A 15,373-nucleotide genomic window follows, 5' to 3' on the forward strand; every position below is an offset into this window, starting at 1 on the left:
CTTGGTGTTGCTCTAATACTCACAGGATCTCTACCCTCTCCTAGATGTTGGTTTTGATTCCCTAGTTATTCCCTTGTCCATGACACCATCTGGTCACCACACCCTTCTCCCCACCTCCTTCTTCCCCCTATACCTTCCGGGGTCATTGACCCCATTGAGGCTATAAGTATTTATGAGAGCAGAAAGTCTCATCTTTCTCCCATAGAGAAGCAGGTGGGTTTGAACAGCCAATCTTGTAGTTATCAGTCTAATACTTACCTGATAGTACCACCACAACTCTTCTACAGAACTAAGGTGAATGGAAGAAATGACAAAGTAATGATGGAGAAATGATGAAGCTCAGAAAGACAAAGGATTATAATGAAAGTGCAAAGACCTAGAGTTAGAACGCCAAAAGAGAACACATTCAATACTGCGTAAGCTGAAAAAAATTGAAGGAAAAGTTCAAGCTTAGCATCACAATATGGATCGATTCAATGAGCAAAATACATGTCAGAAGGAACAAAAGAAGGTGAAGTGAATCCATACTTGCTGTATGAAAAAGACCATGGAGCCCTGGTGATGACATGGGTTATGTATTGGGCTGCAAACCACAAGGTCAGCAGTTTGAAACCACCAGCTGCTCCATGAGAGAAAGATGAGACTCTCTACTCTTGTAAAGAGTTAGTCTTGGAAACCTATATGGACAATTCTACCCTGTCCTATAGGGTCTGTATACATCAGAAGTGATTCTATGGCAGTTAGTACCAAAGAGAGGGGAGCCCAGATGACATAGTGGGTATGTGTTGGGGTGTTAACTGCAAGGCCAGCAGTTTGAAATGACCAGTGGCTCCACAGGAGAAATGAAGAGTTCTACTCTAGTAAAGAGCTATAGTCTTGGAAACCTGCAAGGGCAGTTCTACCCTGTCTTATAGAGTCACTGCAAGTTGGAATCAACTCAATGTTAGTGAGTTTGGGTGTTTATTTGTTTGTTTGTTTTGGGTACACTTCCCTTGCCACCACCCCCCAAATGGTTGACATGTAATCATTTCAAGAGGTAGCATATGATCAGGAATGAATCATGGAAGAATTCCAAACTGTATTCTAGGCTTTGATGAAAACAAGGCCCTAGGAATTGCAAAAACCCATTGACGTACTTCAGCAAACTGATGCAGTACTGGAAACCCTCACTAATCTATGCCATTTTGGAAAATAGTTACCTGTCCAATGAACTGGAAAAGATCATTGCAAAGAAAGGTAACCCAACAGAATGTGGATTATCAAGCTATATTATTAATATCACATGCATGTAAAATTTGCTGAAAATAATTTTTAAATGGTGGCAGTAGTTGTCCATTGACGGAGTTGTTAAAAATTCAAGTCAGATTCAAAAGAGGGTGTGGAATGATAAATATTCCTGACATCAGCTAGATCTTGGCTGAAAGCAGAGAGTATCATAAAGATGTTTACTTGTGTTTTATTTATTAGGCAAAGGCATTCAAATGTGTGGATTACAACGAACTCTTTGGATAATATTGAAAAGAATGGGAATTCTTAAACACTTCATTTTGCTCACCGAGAACCTGTACATAGACCGAGAGGCAGTTGTTTGAGCAGAACAAGGTCATAGTGCTTGGTTTAAAGTGGGGAAAGGGATTCATTCTTTCATCACATTTATTCCATGTGTATGTGAACCAATCAATCATCTGAGAAGTTGGACTATGTGAAGAAGATGTGGGATCAGGACTGGAGGAAGGCTCAAAGGCACATGAGATGCGAATGACACAACTGTGCTTGCTGAAAGCCGAAAGGACTAGAGGTACTTGCAAATGAAGATCAAAGACCACAGCCTTCAGCGTGGATTACAATTCATTGTAAAGAAATCCCAAATCCCCACAACTAGACCAACAGCCAGCACCGAGATAAGTGGATAAAGGATTGATGTTACCAAAGATTTCATTTTACTTGGATTCATAGTCAGTGCTCATGGGAACATCATGGGAACAGCAGTCAGGAAATCAGAGAACCCTGGGAAAACCTGTACAAGATCTCTTAAATCATTAAAGAGCAGAGATGTCACATTGAGGACTAAGGTGCATCTGCCCCAAGATGTGGTGTTTTAAATCGCCTCATATGCATGTGAAAATTGAACAACGGATAAGGAAGAATGGAGAAGAACCAGCGCATTTCAATTACGGTGCTACCTCGAAAAACATGGAAGGTGCCTCAGAGTGCCTTAAGAACCAACCAATCTGTCTTGGAGGAGCCAGAACCAATCTGTCTTCCAAGGAGCCAGAATGTGCCTTAGAAGTAAGGGTGGTGAGATTTCATTTTATCAGGAAGACCATCTGTCCCGTCCTGCGGGACATCAACAACGTGGATACCTGAAAGAGGGACTGGGAATGAAGATGGGCAAGGGCGCGAGAAATGGAGGCAAGACAGGAATCTGATCAAGCCTTATTTATTGAGTTGAGAGCAGAGGTTTAAATAGCCAGCGAAGGGCGGGCACCATTATGTCACATGTAAAATAAGGTACAGCTGAGGTAGCCAATAGTCGTGCATCTCCAAATAAGGAAGAAATGGCGGGCAACTGATCAAACCGGTAAGTATGCTAATGAAGCATACCTGGCGCCTGGGGGGAGATGCCACCAGTCATGTATTGACCAATGAACATAGCAGCTGCTAGTGAAAGAGCACCAATCCTAGCAAGGGTCAAGGCAGCCGCCCTCTGGCGGGTGAAACAAAGGCAGTAAAACTACCAGGCACAGTTTGTATGGCAGGAAACTGAGAGTAAATTCATAAAGGTCGTACATGGCTTAAATCCAGGGTAGGGGGACACACAGTTCCCTACAACCATCTCCAGAGAGGACCCTGGGCTGGGTAAACTGGCAGGTCAGCAGGACGGGATTGACATGGCGGTTACAAGACTCTTCTCAGACATGACCACAACTGAGTGGGGGACAGAGAGGGAGAGTATTCGATGTCATCATAGATCAGCACACTAAATGTAGGCTTCATTCTAAATAGGACAGATTTAAATAGGATAATAACGCAATCTGGGCTTACCTGGACAGACTCATTCTGAATTCTCTATGGAGTGTGGACTGCTGGGATCTGCATGCAGGTGGATGGACAAGTCAGGAGGCCATTACAGCCATGGGGACAAGAGATGACGGGGACCCGCACTCAAAGTTGAATGTTGGCGGTGCAGAGAAGTGGGACAATTAGGGGGGGTTGATTCTGATTTAGAGTCCATGGGAGCAGCTGCTGGGAGGAGGTGTGAGGGAAAGGGATGAGAAATCGAGACTTACTTCTGTGTTTGTAGATGGAGGTACTGGGTGTTGAAATGAAGCCAACTTGAAGGCAAGCAGAGAATGATTGATTTAACTCTGCAGATGACAAGTGGGCTTGAAACTTGAGAGTGACCGTCTACGGTACAGCTACTGCTCTCTCTCTGTCGGAAGGAAAAAAGGGGGTTGGACATCAAACGTACTTGGAAACAATCTAATGAACCAGCTGACTGTCTGAACACCAGTGTCTCCAACCCTGAGATGAGAAGAACTAGACGGGGTCCTGCTACCTTTATCATCTTTTCTGGAAGGAATCACGTTAGAGGGTCCCAGATAGAACAGAGAAGAACGTAGAACAAAACTCATAGTCATAAAAGAGACAAGATTTATGGGTTGTATGGAGAGTGGCAGAACCCAAGACGATGGCTCTTAGTCTTCCTGTGGAGCTGGGACAGGGTTTCCTCCCATGATTCAATTTTCAGCCAACTGATAGACAGGTGTGTAAGGGGAATGATAAACTAGTGAGGCTCACACCTAATTCCCATCAACCACCATGTGAGATCCAAAGGGTAGCATTAGCCCAGCAGCCACATCCAAACGTTTCAGAAAAGGAGGCACGGAAACAGGAAACACAGGAGGACGTGGGAAAGGTGATGTAACATGAGGAGAAAGTAAGAATTGAGATGGGACAAAATGTGTGCAAATTGTTGGAGGCAAAACTGATGATCTGCTCTGTAAGCCTTCACTCAATGCACAAAAAAGCTAATACCTAAATCAAGAGCAGGGCGGAGGCTAGCCCGGAACATGGGCACTAGAGGGCATTGGCGGGAGAAGAGGAGGCCTATCCACGAGGGCCTGGGACGAGGCCTGCACAGTCAGGGGAGCTGCGCGTGCTGCTCCATTCGGAAGGGAGATTATGTCCATGCTTCCTGATCTTGTCACTTCCCTAAATAACCCCAAATTGTGAATATTGACTGAGTTCTGTGTGGCCATGGCCCCCCAAAAGGGTTAGTGGTGGTGGTGCTGCTGGAGCCTGGTCTGCTGGCAGGGGAGACAGGGTCGTTTAGGCCATTCCTCTTTTCATGAGTGTGTCTCCCCCACCCACCAAGAACCTCCAGAGTGCCGGGACCCTGCCTCTTTAACCTCGGAGCCCCAGTTCCCAGCTCAGACTAGCTGTGGCCTGGCAGCAGGAATAGCAAGGACACGTCACAGCCCTGGGTTCATTGTCTAGGAGACTCCCTGAAGGATGTAATCTGCAGGCCTAAAGCTACCAGGAGAAGTTGGCTCGTAAGAGCTCACCAAGCCTCCATGGGAAGGGAGTCCTGGTGCCCTTTGCTGCTCCCTAGAACGAGAGGATGTTTTGCTTTTCTCCCTCAAACTGTGGAGAAATCTCATCGCCTCCCAGCACAGTTTCCCAACAAGCTGACAACACAGACCGGGCACCATATGGAGAGGACTTTCTGTGAAGGCCCCGAGAAAGGGAGATGCTGGCTTCTCGTTGCCTCTGAGCTCTTGCCAGGGATCCCCAGGGAAAGACCACTAACAACAGTGGGGGTGGGGAGGGGAAGGGGACCTCGAGCAGGCGTGGGAGGTGCGGTGAAGGGGGGGCAAGAATGACTAGCACAGGGAGGGATGGTGCTTCTGCACCCTCCAAATCTGACCTTTGGTCTTAGTTCAGTCTGGTGTTCCCCTGGGGGGTGGGGTGGGGTGACTAGTTGCCATCAGCGGTGAGGACATAGAAGAAGGCGTGGCTGTCCACGAGAGAGCAGGGAGTTGAAGCAGGAGTGAGAGAGGCACTATTGGCAGGCAGGTCTCTGATCTCTTCATCCTTTGGCTTCTCGACTGTTGGCCTTCGGTTGGGTTGTAGCTCAGGGTGACTCAGAACTGTGCTCCATAGGGCTTCCAAGGGTTACGTTTTGGGAAGTTGATTCCTGCATCCAAGGAACCTCTGAATGGAATGGAACTTCCGACCTTTTGCTAGCAGCCAAGCTCATCAATTGTTTGCATCACCCAGGGACTCTGGGGACACGGGACCTACCCTTCCTTTTTCCCAACAAGTTCAGGTTGGGATTGTCTGAGTTGATTTCTGTTTTTTGTTTGCTTGTTTTTAGCATAAAAGACTAAGGCAAGAGAGTAGTCCAGGCCACACTCGGCTTCCTTAGCCTCCTTTGCTTTTCCAGACAGGCCAAGGCTGCTGCCTCCCCAAGGGCGAAAAGGGGATTCTCTTAAAGTACCGTCTGGATATTCCCGGTTGTGTTCCCGTTTGTTCTGTGCATCATTTGAACACTCTCTTCATCCTTTGGCCTTGTTTAGACTCCTCTGTCTGCCCTTTTGATGTTTGGAATAACAGGGAACCGGGATAGCCTTTACTCAAAGTCTATCTGGAAATTACACCCGAAAACACCCAAGCGGCAATGGCAATACCACCAAGGAACTCCCAGTCTGCCTCAGACACTGCCCTGGAAGCCCAAGGGCTGGAAGAGCTAAGACTTTGGCTCCCTTAACGGAGGAAGAAAGTAACCACCTCGGGAAACCTGGGACGAGTACCTCCTCTGGTCGCAGTTCTTCATCGGGGAAATGTGCGGGCACACACACACACACACACACACACACACACACACACACACACACGCTGGGTTGTTTGGATTGAGTTTAAAAAAATGATTCAGCTCTTGGCACTTTTGTGGATTTTCTCCACAAATGTTAGACATTTTTATTCTTAAAAGGAACTCTGAATAGCGAAATGGAGGTGGACTCTCATCAACGAGACTGTTCTGGACCTAAGTTGCTTGGAAAGTGGAACCCGCTGTCATAGCGATCCCAGTGCGCAGGGTAGAACCGACTCTGAGTTTCCGAGACTGCAACTCTGTCTGGGCATAGAAAGCCCCATCTTTCTCCCTGCAAGGCGCTGCTGGCCTCGAACTGCTGACCTGCAGTTAGCAGCCCAATGTGTAACCACTATGCCACCAGGGTCCCTACATCGCCGGCTGCTGCCATCAAGTCGACTCTGCCTCCTAATGACCCCACGTGCGTGACTCGATGGTGCGGGTTTGTTTGGCTTTTCCTTTTTAAAATGTGGAACATGGTCGAGCAGACTAAGAAGCGGACCCCCAGAGGGAAAGGAAAGAGGAAGACATGGGGCTACACATGCCTTGTTCCTCTTTCCAGCTGCCCAGGGCCGTCAGTCCCACTTCCTCCCTGGTACAGCACGAAGGAGTGTGATTCCATGGAGGTCCCAGCACCTTGAAGGAAACAGTTCCCCTGCCATGGTGTCCTAGGCCCCGAGTAGGACTTCCGTGAGTTTCACACCAGGTTGCGAGGAGTTACCATCTTTCAGGTGGCCAGCACACAAGGCCTCTTTTTACACACACCCCTTTTTTGGGGGGGAGTTGGGGCAAGAGTTCACTCTTCATTGACAGTCATGGCTAGTTTTCAGAGAGAAGGTGAAAACAACAGGGACTTGCTTTCTTGACCTTTTTTGAGCTGTTGTGCAGGCTCCTGCCCTGGCATTGACCAATCCGATGGCCTTTCCCTTGACTCTGGATCATAAGGAGTGACATTAAAAAGCAGGCCAGCTCCAGAGTCCCGTGTTTTTGTTCCGTCGTACACGGGGGTCTCTGTGAGTCTGGATTCACTCGGCGGCACTTAGAAATCATGGGAGACAACCTCACTCTGTCACCCGAGTCTCCTGGACAGCAGTCCTGGGCAGCACATACTAGTATCCTTATTTTGCAGATGAGGAGACTGACGTTCGGAGAGGTGAAGGGCTTTGCTCTGGAAAAAGGGTCTGGGTGCCCCAAGCTGCTTGGTGTGGTCACCTGCCCCCTCCAGGCTGCAAGAGCTACATTTTGGTCACCCTCAGACAAGATCCTGGGCCTCAGGGTCCAAGTCGTCCACTCAGAAATGCGGCTTGCTTCCTCACTACCGAGAAGTGAAACTAGTGTCCATCTTCACTAACAGGGCTCGCCTTCCTCTCCCTGACCCAGGGTCCTTGGCTGTAAGTGTGCCCTAGCCTGGTACCACCCCTCCCTTCTTCCGTTCTTTAGCAGTTCTAAAGCTTGGGGGACAGTGCTGTCACCTGACTCTGCTACCCAGATTTTCTCGGCATAGTTGGAGTTGTCCTTGTCACCACTGTGAGTATCCTGTGTGTGTACTTGTGTGTGTGTGTGTGTGTAAGGGGTGGGTGGGGTCTGGGTTGCTCTCCAACAGAGAGTGGGCCTCTGATTCTGCCTCTGTGTGGACCAGGCTTGGAACGGAGATGGGCAAACACTTGCTGCGGCTGCTGTTGCTGCCTGGCCTGCTCCTGTCCCTTCCTCTGACCGCAGCCTGGACTACCACTCTCCACTGCCAGGTGGTCGAAGGCGCCCGGCTGCCTCTGGTGTCCCGGTTCTTCTTGCCCTGCGTGCTGGACTCCAGCCTGTCCTTTCTTGCCACATGCCGTTCAGTGACCAACCTGACCCGGACCTTGGAGGCTGTGCCACGGAACGTGGAGGGGCTCAGTCTTGCTGGTCCCATCTCAGTCCTGCCCCGAGATGCCTTCTCCGACTTGCCTGGGCTCAAGGGCCTGTGCCTGACACTGCAGCACACCCAGCTCCTGCCAGGAGCCCTCCGGGGCTTGGAACAGCTGCAGAGACTCGCTTTCCTTGGCCACCCCAGGTATGCTCTTTCCCTGCCCCCTGATGCCTTTAACCACTTGAGCTCCCTCCAGCACCTTGCCTTCTCGGGCCTTTGCCTGCACGGGAACTTGGGTGTCCGGCTACCTCCCAGTGTACAGCGACTGTCTGTGACGTCCAGCTGCCTGCAGAATGTGGACATGCTGACTGACATCTTCCCAGACCTGGTGCTGAACTCTTCCTCGGGAGAGGGCTGGACCTTGGATACCCTGGACCTGTCATTCAACGTCAAGCTGAACATGTCCAGCCCTGGGGCCCTCCGGGGCCTCCAACTGAGAGCTCTGCGTCTCGATAGAACACAGCTGAAGGCGGCTGCTGTGATGGACCTGGGGCTCCAACGGCTGGACGTCCTATCTGCAGCGCAAACAGGCATGGCTGAGCTGCCTGGCGAGGTAATTGCCCACTTCGGGCTGCAAGAGCTGCATTTCCAAGGTAACGTGATAGGGCGCATAGCTCCCAAGGCTCTGGCTTCCAGCCACAGCCTGGAGAGCTTGGATCTTCAGAGCGGTGGTCTGACTGACCTGCCACCAGCCTTTCTGGATGCCATGCCCAGACTTCAGAGGCTGAACCTGGCAGCCAACCACCTGCAGATTGACATGTTGTGCCGGAACGGGACAGGGGTCGAGTCAGGACTGCGGGTCCTGGACCTGTCTGACAATGGGCTATGGACTGTGCCCCCAGACGCCTTCTCCTGCGTGCCCCACTTGAGCACATTGCTGCTTAAGGAAAACAGGCTGGCTCACCTGGATGGCCATGTGTTCCGGGGCCTGAGCAGACTGGAGACTTTGGACCTGACAGAGAGCCTACAGGCAGCCCCAGGCCAGGGCGGGCAGGCTTCTCTGTCCGAACTAACCAGCCCGGGACTGCTCGACACCACGATGGTGCCGACTTCAATCTGGGACTTCCAGAGCCTAACGAGTCTGTCCAAACTGATACTGTTGCTCCCCTCTGGACGCCCCGGTACTTTGTCTCTGCCGATAGGGCTGGTGAGCTTGGAGCTTCACACAGTGTCAGGCACGAAGCCCTGGAAGCTGGTCCCCCCCATCTTTCCAGCTTTGCAAAGGCTGACCCTAGAACACTGGGGGCTGCAACTGGCAGTCCAAAATGTCTCCAAGATCTTCCCTGCCCTTCGCCAACTGTCCCTGCTCGGCGACAGCCTGGAGACCCTCTGCTCGCAGGACACCTTCAGCTTCTTCCTCTGGCAGCACCCTGGGCTCCAGCAGCTGACGGTGAGGAGGAACGTGCGCAGGCCCCGTCCCTGCTGCATCACGGGCCTGCCAAGCCTGCAGGAACTGATTCTACAGAATCTGCAGTCCTGGCCCCGGCTGCGCCCTGTGCGCCTGGAGGAGCTGGTCGGGGAGCTGCCGATGCTCGAGACGCTGCAGTTGAGCCACACAGGGCTGGAGACGCTGTCGGCGGCTGGCTTCCAGGGCCTGCGCCGACTCCAGGTCTTAGTGCTGGACTGGGATAATGGGCTGGTGCTGGACGGCAGCCTCCAGGAGCACAGTCCCCAGATGCCCCGGTACATGTATTTCTTGAGTGTGACCTTGGCCTGCCAGTGTGCCAATGCCTGGGTGGAACCCTGGATGCAGCACTCCCCCAGAACGTACGTGTACATGTACGAGGAATGGTGCCCATCAGAACCTGGACGCCACCCCAAGGGTCGCCTTTTCCCCTTTCTCCAGAGCCACTGCCCCGAGAGCTTGGGCCTAGAGCTCTTTTTGGGCACCTCGGCCCTGCTGCTTCTACTGATGTTCCTGCCCTTCCTCCAAGAGGCCAGGAACTGGGCCCTCTATCTCCGGGCCTTGTGCCGGGCTGGGCTGAGGGGCCAGAGGACCGAGGGCCAGAGGTTCTTTTATGATGTGTTTGTGTCCCACTGCAGGCGAGATCAGGGCTGGGTGATGCGGGAGCTGGTGCCCCTGCTGGAGGGTTTCTCTCCGGGTGGCTGGGGTCTGCGAGTCTGCCTCCCCGAACGGGATTTTGAGCCAGGCAAGGATGTGGCAGACAATATGGCAGACAGCATGATGGGCAGCCGGGTCACCCTGTGTGTGCTGAGTCGACAGGCCCTGTGCACACCTCGCTGCTGCACCGAGCTTCGCCTGGCCACCTCCCGCCTGCTCGCTGCCGCCTCCCCGCCGGCGCTGCTGCTGATCTTCTTGGAGCCCATTTCCCGCCACCAGCTCCCCGGCTACCACAGACTGGCCTGGCTGCTCCGCCCAGAAGACTACCGCCTGTGGTGCCAGGAGGAAGAAGGGAAGGATAACTTCTGGGCTTGGCTGGGCAGCAGGCTGGGGCAGGGGGCTGGAGGGAGGAGGTAGCTAAAGGGATGACAGCCTGCTGGGGAGCCAGTGGGCATCTGCGGGGGTGGGGTGCGGTGCAGCACGTGCAGGGAGGGAGCGTTGGCTTTGGGAAGGCCAAGTGAAAAGATTTCAGGGAGGGCAGGTAGCTGTGCGCATGGAACGCGCTCAAGCGCTCCAGATGGTCAGTCAATGGACCAAGCCCAGAGAATGCTTGCCTCCATTGGCTGTGGTGGTTCCTCCCCCCCACCTGTTTCTTCTTCTTTTTAAATACTTTTACTGGGGGCTCTTACATCTCTGATCACAATCCATGCATTCATTCATTGTGCCAAGCGCATTTGTACCTATGTTGCCATCATCGCCAAAACATTTTCTTTCTACTTGAGCCCTTGGGATCAGCTCCTCCTTTTCCCCACTTCCCCCAACCTTCCCTCTCTCATGAACTTTTGATAAGTTATAGCTTATTATTTTCATATCGTACATCATTCTCTGTCACCCTTCACCCGCTTTTCTGTTCTTCCTCCCCCTGGGAGGGGGTTATATGCTGATCCTTGTGGTCAATTCCCCCTTTTCCACCCCACCTTCCCCTTATCCTCCTGGTATCTCTATTCTCATTGTTGGCCCCCAGGGATTTATATCTATCCTGAATTCCCTGTGTTGCGGGCTCTTATCTGCCCAGTGTGCGTGTTCTTGTCTAGTCAGATTTGTAAGGTAGAATTGGGGTCATGATAGTTTGGGCGGGGGGAGTGGTACAGAGAGAGAAGCATTAAAGAACTAGAGGAAAGTAGTATGTTTCATCGGTGCTATACTGCACCCTGACTGGCTCGTCTCTTCCCTGTGACCCTTCTGTGAGGGGTGGCTGTGGGTTTCGAATGGGAATCCACACGAGGCGGAAGACTTCAGGTTCGGGGATCACCAGCGTGGAAGCCCAAGGAAACAATCGTGGAAACTCATGGAAAGAGTTGACAGGAAGGAACATGTCTGAGTCGCTCTGAAATGTGTCATGGGGTCCGGGCAAGTTTAACCAGGTCTTCGAGGAGGGTGTGTGTCGAGGGACTCCTTTGTCATCTGGGTTATAAAGGGGTTAATAAGCGAGAGCCCAAAGAACTAAGCAGCTGAGACTGTGCAGACAGTCTGGTCCCTCAATAGAAATACGTTTGCAGCTATCCTCTCCGCTGATCTTTACAGCATCACTGAAAGGGGAAGCCCCCCCCCCCCACCCTCTTGGCACTTAGCACCTCTCCCTTACTGAACTACCAGGAGATAGACGCCATGCTTAATTACCTCCAGGGCTTTGCATGTGCTGCCTCCGCTGGAGCGCGTTTCCCTTGGGGAACGCTCATGTGTGCTTGAAACTGGGGTTCCATCACCATTGTCTCCCGATGTCTTCCCTGACCCCCCAGGCTGGATAGGCTGCTGCCTATGAGCTCCACAAGACTTCCTGCATTTCCTTTCCCCAAAGTCCTGATCCCACCATCCTGTCCCTCTCCTAGGCTTGGGAGCCCTGGGAGCAAGGGGTCCAAAGTAAGGACACACACAACAATCCAGTGGGATCTGGGAAGGAAACGTGCTAGTGTTTTCAATCTCACATTACTCCAGAGCTAGTCTGCTTTTTAGCCAGGTGGCTTTGGCATGTTGCTTACCCTCTCCCTACCTCAATTTCTTCATCTGTATGAGTCTGTTAGGCAGACTAGCACAGGGATGGGAATGTCTGTTAACGCATGCCCAGAGAGCCAAGCACGGGAACAAGGAGCAGGCGCACTGCACATGGTCAGAGGCTCAGGTTTCCCGCCGGTAGGCATGGGTGGGTGCTAAACCTGGATTGACCCACCTGGGCCAGGTGAATACAATTCAGCCAATGGGGTCGATCAGGAGTCGTCCACTAACGCCTTCCCCTGGAATCCTTGAAAAGGCAGGAGCCGAGAGAGCGGGGGAACTTTGCGTGACGCTGAGCAGCCTCCGCCAGGCTGTATGGTTTGGAGGAGTCCTATGGGTGTCGTGTAAAACCTACAACTTCTTCTAACTCTCATAAAACTCACTTGGATCACGAACCAGGCTTCGGCGTGAATTCTTTCTCGTGCGGAGCCAAGGACCGAGGTACAACTCTATCTCTAGAGAGAGCTAACAAGTCTTAGACCTCCCTTCAGAGAGTCTGTGAGAACGAAATGAGTTACTGTGTACCAAGAAGTGAGACTATGGCCTAAGGCACGATACATGTTTAATAAAAGCTAGCGATTGTCATGCATATTTGCAATCTATAAGTCAATAAATACACGTCTATTGGGGGTGTGTGCACAATCATGTTTTCCTCATTGGGTTCCCAGAGCAGAAGTTCCCAAGCCCTGGAAGCTGGGCCGGGTTTGATTCATCTCTGCCGCCCTGCTCAGAAAAGTGTGCACGGAACGGCTGCACATCAAATCCTGGCAGATGCTGAACTAGGAAACTTTGAAGTCTGCTTCAAGCTCTGTCACCCACTTCTACAAAAACACTGGGCAGGGAGCCTGGCCTGTTGGGGACTTGGTTTTGTCTTCTGTAAAATGCAAGGGCAAAGATCAAGGGAAAGCATGGAAGGATGCTCTCCCGGATTTAGGGTGATGGGCGCCCTCTTGTGTCCTAACGGCGTCCTTGGCTCTAAGTGCACCGTGGCCCCGTTCCTCTTCAGGGGAAGAAGCTCCTGGCTCTGCTCTCCCAAGTCACTGCCCTCTGGGCCTGCTCTCCAGTTTCCAGGCACTGGACACGGCCACACTGCGCTCTATCCCTGGGCTTGCTCTGGGACCTCGGCCACCTGCACTGTGGGGCTGATAGAGACCTTTGGAGTCACACACCCAAGGGTTCAAACTCCAGCCCCGGCACCGAGTGGCTATTTCCTGTTGTAAACTATTATTAACCCCAAGGACTCTGAAACTTCAGAATGAAGAAGTGCTCACATGTTGCTATTACATTTATGAAGCAAATTCACACAAGCTATTGGTGTAAATAAATTAGAATGTACTCTGCAGAGGGCCAAGATTTTGAATTCGGTCTTTAGGACCAATGTCCAGAATTCACCTAATTTCAACATCGGTCAATAGGTATCAGATACTTACCATATACTTTACCAAACACGCACTAGTTGCCACCAGTCGATTCAGACCCAAGAGTCTGAGTCTCAATGACCACGTGTGGTCTGACTGAGTCTGAATGACCACGTGTGTGTCAGAGGAGAAACATTCTCCACTGGGATTTCAGTGGCTGTGATCATTCAGAAGAAGATTGCCAGGGGCTTTCTTCCAAGGTGTTTTTGGGTGGATTAGAAGCACCGACCTTTGGGTGAGTAGCTGAGCACTTAACTGTTTACACCACTCCGGACCTTCCAAATAGTACTAACTAATGATCATTCAATTCTTTCTATGTGCAAGACAAACCCAAGCTCTTTACATGTGTGCAGCGCCGTTCTCAGGCAGATGTCATGCTGCTGCTGCTTATCTTGGACGTGGGGACAGAGGGGCAAAGAGGTTCAGTAACTTGCCCAAGGTGACTATGAGTCGGGATCCACTTGATGGCAGTGAGTTTGGTTTGGGGGTCACCACTGTTAAGTGTGTCGAGTTGGCTCCAACCCAGAGGGACCCCATGCACAACAGAAGGAGACACCTCTCTGGTCCTGTGCCATCCTCACAATTGATCTTATATCTCAGCCCATGGTCATCGCCTTCCTCCTCTCTGCTGCCCCTCCATGTGACCAAGCATCTATTAGACCAGGGACTAGTTTCTCCTGATAACGTGGCCAAAGGATGTAAGATGAAGTCTTGCCACCGTTGTCTGTAAAGAGCATCCCGGCTGCACATCTTACAAGACAGATCAGTTTGTTCTGTTGGCAGTTCCATGGTCCTAACTAGTGAGTGGCAAAGGCGATATCTTGCACTGGAAAGTAAAGTTTCAGATCTAAGCAGTATGACTCCAAAGTTTATGCTGCACCTGCATCCTCATTTAATCTCTACAACATTCTACAGTGTAGGTAGGCTCTATTACATGACTTACATTTCACAAATGGGAAAAGTCAAGGACAAGAGAGACACGGTAATTTTTTTCAAGGTCACATACCTAGGAAGGCGTTGGGTTAAGATTCAGATCCATGTCTTGACTACAAAGCGCACATTCCCAGGCCCGTCTTAGCTTGCTCAGACCCTCACGAATTGATTTATCATGGTATGACCCAAGTGCATTTATATTAAGACTGTTCTGTAATGATGACTAGCATTCTTTCAACACCAAGTCCCAAACGTGTACTAACAAATTTACATAATAATAACTAGCACTCCTGGTCCATTATTAGGACTCAGGCACCAGGGTGATTGCTTGAGGCATATCATTTCATTTAAGCCTCCCACGAACCTGGTAACAGAGGTGCTGTTATTAGCCATTTACAAGTGAACAAAGGGAGGTTCAGAATTCCCCCCAAGCCATGTAATTTACAGGTGAGCGTGAAATTGAAATTGAACGACTGTCCAACTCTCATCTGGTCACTAGTCTAGTCACCTCTAGCGATCGACAGTCTTTTCTAAAATTGTATTTCGTTGCTGTTGTGAAGACGACACCCAGCAAAACATACGCCAGAGTTTCTGCATGCACAATGCAGTGACACTGAGGACAGTCTTCAGGTTGTGCCCACCATCCTCGCTCTTTCCGAGTCGTTCCTCCCCAGGGGGCCTACGCGCACACACTTGCTAAGTTTCCTAGGAATCTTTGAGCTGCTGTCCCTTGGACCCCATGTAGACTCTCAAAGGGCACAGGAGAACCCTTTAGGAAGACTTCAGGAGAATTTCCATATGAAAAGTATGGAGCGCTTCACGAATTTGAATGGCATCCTGGCGCAGGGACCACGCTCATCTCTATGTCATTCCATCTTCGTGTAGGCGCCCCTTCTAGTTTGATTACTGCTTCGGCTCAGACAGCACCCAGGACTGCGGCTTCCACTGCGCCCCTTCCATTGGCCCAGCTCCCACTGCTGGAAAGGGCCCGGATCTCAACAGAGCCCGCCCCCAGGCGGCAATCGATTTCGATTTGTTCCGATGTCAGGGGGCCCGTGAGAAAATGCCTCGTCTATTGGCTGATGGCATCGGAAAGGCCGCGCGGGGAGGGGTCTCAGGGACCGGCA

The 15,373-nt window shown here is 51.3% G+C and overlaps 1 protein-coding gene across 1 annotated transcript; it reads left to right on the top strand.

The window, feature by feature from the left end:
* Positions 1-7,527: 7,527 nt before the first annotated feature.
* Positions 7,528-10,260, top strand: LOC142422887 (toll-like receptor 12). Its single transcript, XM_075528134.1, has one exon. It carries the CDS (start codon positions 7,528-7,530, stop codon positions 10,258-10,260), a length of 2,733 nt encoding a protein of 910 aa, XP_075384249.1.
* The last annotated feature ends 5,113 nt before the right edge of the window (positions 10,261-15,373 follow it).

The sequence above is a fragment of the Tenrec ecaudatus genome, chromosome 1 (genome assembly GCF_050624435.1).
Source record: "Tenrec ecaudatus isolate mTenEca1 chromosome 1, mTenEca1.hap1, whole genome shotgun sequence".
NCBI classification, from domain to species: domain Eukaryota; kingdom Metazoa; phylum Chordata; class Mammalia; order Afrosoricida; family Tenrecidae; genus Tenrec; species Tenrec ecaudatus.